At 40.8% G+C, this 3,313-nt stretch overlaps 1 protein-coding gene across 2 annotated transcripts in view; it reads left to right on the top strand.

Moving 5' to 3' along the window:
* LOC109540095 (arrestin domain-containing protein 3) overlaps positions 1 to 2,323 on the top strand; it is a 5,640-nt gene extending 3,317 nt beyond the window's left edge. For both annotated transcript variants that reach the window (XM_019908292.2, XM_048665837.1), the window contains 5 exons: positions 577 to 660; positions 718 to 841; positions 896 to 1,010; positions 1,063 to 1,153; positions 1,215 to 2,323. In XM_019908292.2, coding sequence (XP_019763851.2) covers positions 577 to 660; positions 718 to 841; positions 896 to 1,010; positions 1,063 to 1,153; positions 1,215 to 1,281 — 481 coding nt within the window. In that variant the 3' untranslated portion in view covers positions 1,282 to 2,323. The remainder of the gene's footprint in view (positions 1 to 576; positions 661 to 717; positions 842 to 895; positions 1,011 to 1,062; positions 1,154 to 1,214) is intronic.
* Positions 2,324 to 3,313: the final 990 nt, after the last annotated feature.

A 3,313-nucleotide genomic window follows, 5' to 3' on the forward strand; every position in this document is an offset into this window, starting at 1 on the left:
TTACAAAAATATTTTTAAAATGTGCGCTCGGTAGGCGTCGGACAATTCATAAAATAATACTTTTTAAAAATCAAACGGTTTAGCCGCAAACTTCCGAGCCGTACAGCGTGAATTACCCTGTATAGCGGTTAGGCAATAGTCGATTAAGTGAAACCGATTTTTCCATGCGGGAACGCAGCGTACATCGGTAATCTCACTCGTCCGCATGGGAATCTTGGCGCGTCGAGCGTCACTGCGTTCCAACTTGCTACYTTCACGGCTAAAAATKTCCGACCTGAGCGAGGCAGTTTCGATTTTTKAAATTTMGTTTAGTCCTGMAGARAAATCAAGYAGTTCAATCAAAAGTTTATCATCKRATTTTTAGRATTATTGAAAATATTGGATTTGATCCTGAACTCAAAACTMKTCATCATCGTCASAWAACTCTGATGATGCCTTTTATGGGCGARACCCGAGTCACATCATTATTRGAACACTATGAAAAAGAACGACTGCACTAAATTTGATCATAATTCCGCTGGACCAGAACAATAATTTACAAAAATCCGGCAATTAACAGCCGTTACTCTTTTCCAGGCTGGAGCAAATATGCGAATATTTCATAGACCGGGGAGTCTTGGGAGTGTCCAAGGAACAGAAAAACCTTGTGCTGGAATACAAGTAAGCAAYAAACACCCGCAAAATGTTAACAGACAGTTAATATTGACAAAAACGCAGGGGAAATCCGGTAAAGGCCCAAAAAAAAATCAAGTGGGACAGCGGAARCGTGCTGGTCATTCCCGTGGTGCCCACAACGCTAGTCAATATATGCCGGCTGATCCAGATTTACTACGTTTTAACGGTAAGTCATCAAGCCGGTAAGTCGATGGCTCTTCCAGCTCATTGTGGGTTCCAGGTAAGCCTGGATACGGCCAAAGAAACCGACTTGGTGTCGGTCAATATGCCCCTAACCATCGCCACAGTGCCGTTCCGAATACCCAACAGTGGGCTAAATAAAACCATAAAATACGGTAAGTCTGCGGAGGTTTTCCTTCAGCGGTTACGTTTTTTTTTTTAAATTAGAGCCAGCAAGCACGCATGTGGAAGGCGGCCAGTACTTGGCTCCAGATTTCCTGCTCGGGCAGGTTTACGATGGCAACGAACACTACTTAAGGTAAAAAAAAGCCGTTTAATCCACATGGGGGGCAAAACTCGACGCTTCCTGCATGTTTCAGAGAACCGATCGTTTTGTATAAGCCGGTCTATGTAACGATAGACAAATCTGAGTATACAGAGTACTAAAACCGGCAGCAATTCTTCAGCGCTACAGGGTATTCCAGTCAGCTTTACGTTTTTCGCTCCCTATGTAAGTTTATCAAGACTGAGCCAGACAACCGACACTTATTTTGCGTATTTTCTACAACATACATACCGGATCGAATGTGCACAAACGTCTATTTTTACGCATTTTACAAAGACTTTTTTAATAGGCTGTCGCCGACAGGAATGTGGTCCTGACGTTTCGCTCGCATGCATGGCAGCATCTTCAGAGGTTTGTTCGAACTCAGAACCCCCCCAAATCCCTATCGGCGACTGCCTAATAACCGGAAAAGTCTCCAACTATTCAATAATAAAGTTGAGTGGATTTGCGAAACTATTTATACAGACTTTTCTCAAAAACTAAATTAAATTTAAAAAATTGAAAATTTGTCTGCCTCAAAACTCGGAAATTTTAAGCGGCGAGAGTGTCAACTTGGAACGTAGCTAGGCGCAATGCGCCCAAGTGCCCATGCGTGCGAGTGAGATTACCGATGCAGGCTACGTTCCCGCATGGGAAAATCGACGATTGAGTAACCGTAGTAAATGTTAGCAAAATTAGCAAAATTTAAATCAAGTAAATGTTGTGCCCTTTTTGGTGGTTTGTGATTGTGATACGGTACTTTTCGGCCCCTCTTCCCTCTACCCACAACGTTAATTATTTATTTATAGATTTGTTTCTACTCTTGATGTACGCGTATTTTCCTATAGACGTAAAACTAGTAGATTAACCCCATACAAATTATATGCAATGTTAATGTTGTGGCTTATTGAGCCGGTGTGTAAGCAAATCTTGATTTTCCAATTATATACACAGTGAACCAAACTAGGTTAGTTAACTGGCTCAATAAGCCACCAGCCGTAGGCCAAATGTGTTATAACGTAACAGCGAAAAAGTGTATTTGATGTTATTTGTAATAAATAAATAAATAAAAAAAACCCTTAAAGTAAACTGGCGCAACGTGGCACTACGAAGATACTAAACTAGCAACTAGTCTATAAATGAATAAAGCCCTATGTTTATAGATTAACCAATTTTATTGTTACCGTTGAAACACTGAAGGATGAAGTAAAATATAAAAGATTCACATGTAAAGACTGTGTTGCTTTCCTGCCTCTTGCCGCCAGAAGAGACGCAGCAAGAATTCCAAGCAAGGACATAAACAGCCGGCCTTGATTGAGTTTCTTTTATTATTTGTGACGGATGGCGTGTATTGGTCAATTTTACTAATTCACTGCACATATTTTCCTTAACATTGTTCTCTGAGTGGAACTTTGGAATCTCATGATTCTTGATTCTTTAATCGGTATTCCTCCAAACATGCCATTTAGATTATTTACGCTAATTTATTTACAAAAGCCGTTTCGTTCCAGTCAATTCTGCCATTATAACGGAGCTTAAATTGTGGTTTTTTTTTGAAAAATTACCGGCGATTTTGTGCGTTAAAGAGCGCGCGCAGTTCCGAACGTATATAAACAAGAGCCAGAAGAGCTCAGAAGATTATCTGGGGCTGTCGCGTTCGCATGTTTATCACTTGAATGAAAAAGTGCAAAAGTGGGAAAAACTGCAATAAATCAAGGTAAGAGCCGAGCTAATTTTCCGCGGGTTTAATTCATATTTTTGTTGTTAATTCACGCTTTAACGCTGTGAAAAAACCTAATTTGTTGCAACTCCCACAAAAAACCAGTTGAACACTTTTTGTGCCTATTGAAGGAGCATCAACTTTTCCATCCCACCTCGTAGTCAAATTGCCGCAGTCCCGCTTTAGTCAGGAGGGAGAATAACAGCGGTTGCCATGGAAATCAGTCTGTTTTTGTCGCACACTGCCCATGTACCAGGGCGTTCTCAATAGAACAGCGACTCTTATAGGAATTTAAAGCGTTTATTACGCTCCGAAAGTAGTTCCAAATTGCAATTAAACGACAATAATTATGCGAGTTTTTCGGACTTTGAGGCTTGGGTGGAAAAGGATTTCTTCCTGGCGTTTTGCCAGCACGAGTGGCATACATCTTCAGA

Source organism: Dendroctonus ponderosae, unplaced genomic scaffold, assembly GCF_020466585.1.
Source record: "Dendroctonus ponderosae isolate FM_Combo_2020 unplaced genomic scaffold, Dpon_F_20191213v2 Dpon_F_20191213_4, whole genome shotgun sequence".
Taxonomy (NCBI): Eukaryota; Metazoa; Arthropoda; class Insecta; order Coleoptera; family Curculionidae; genus Dendroctonus; species Dendroctonus ponderosae.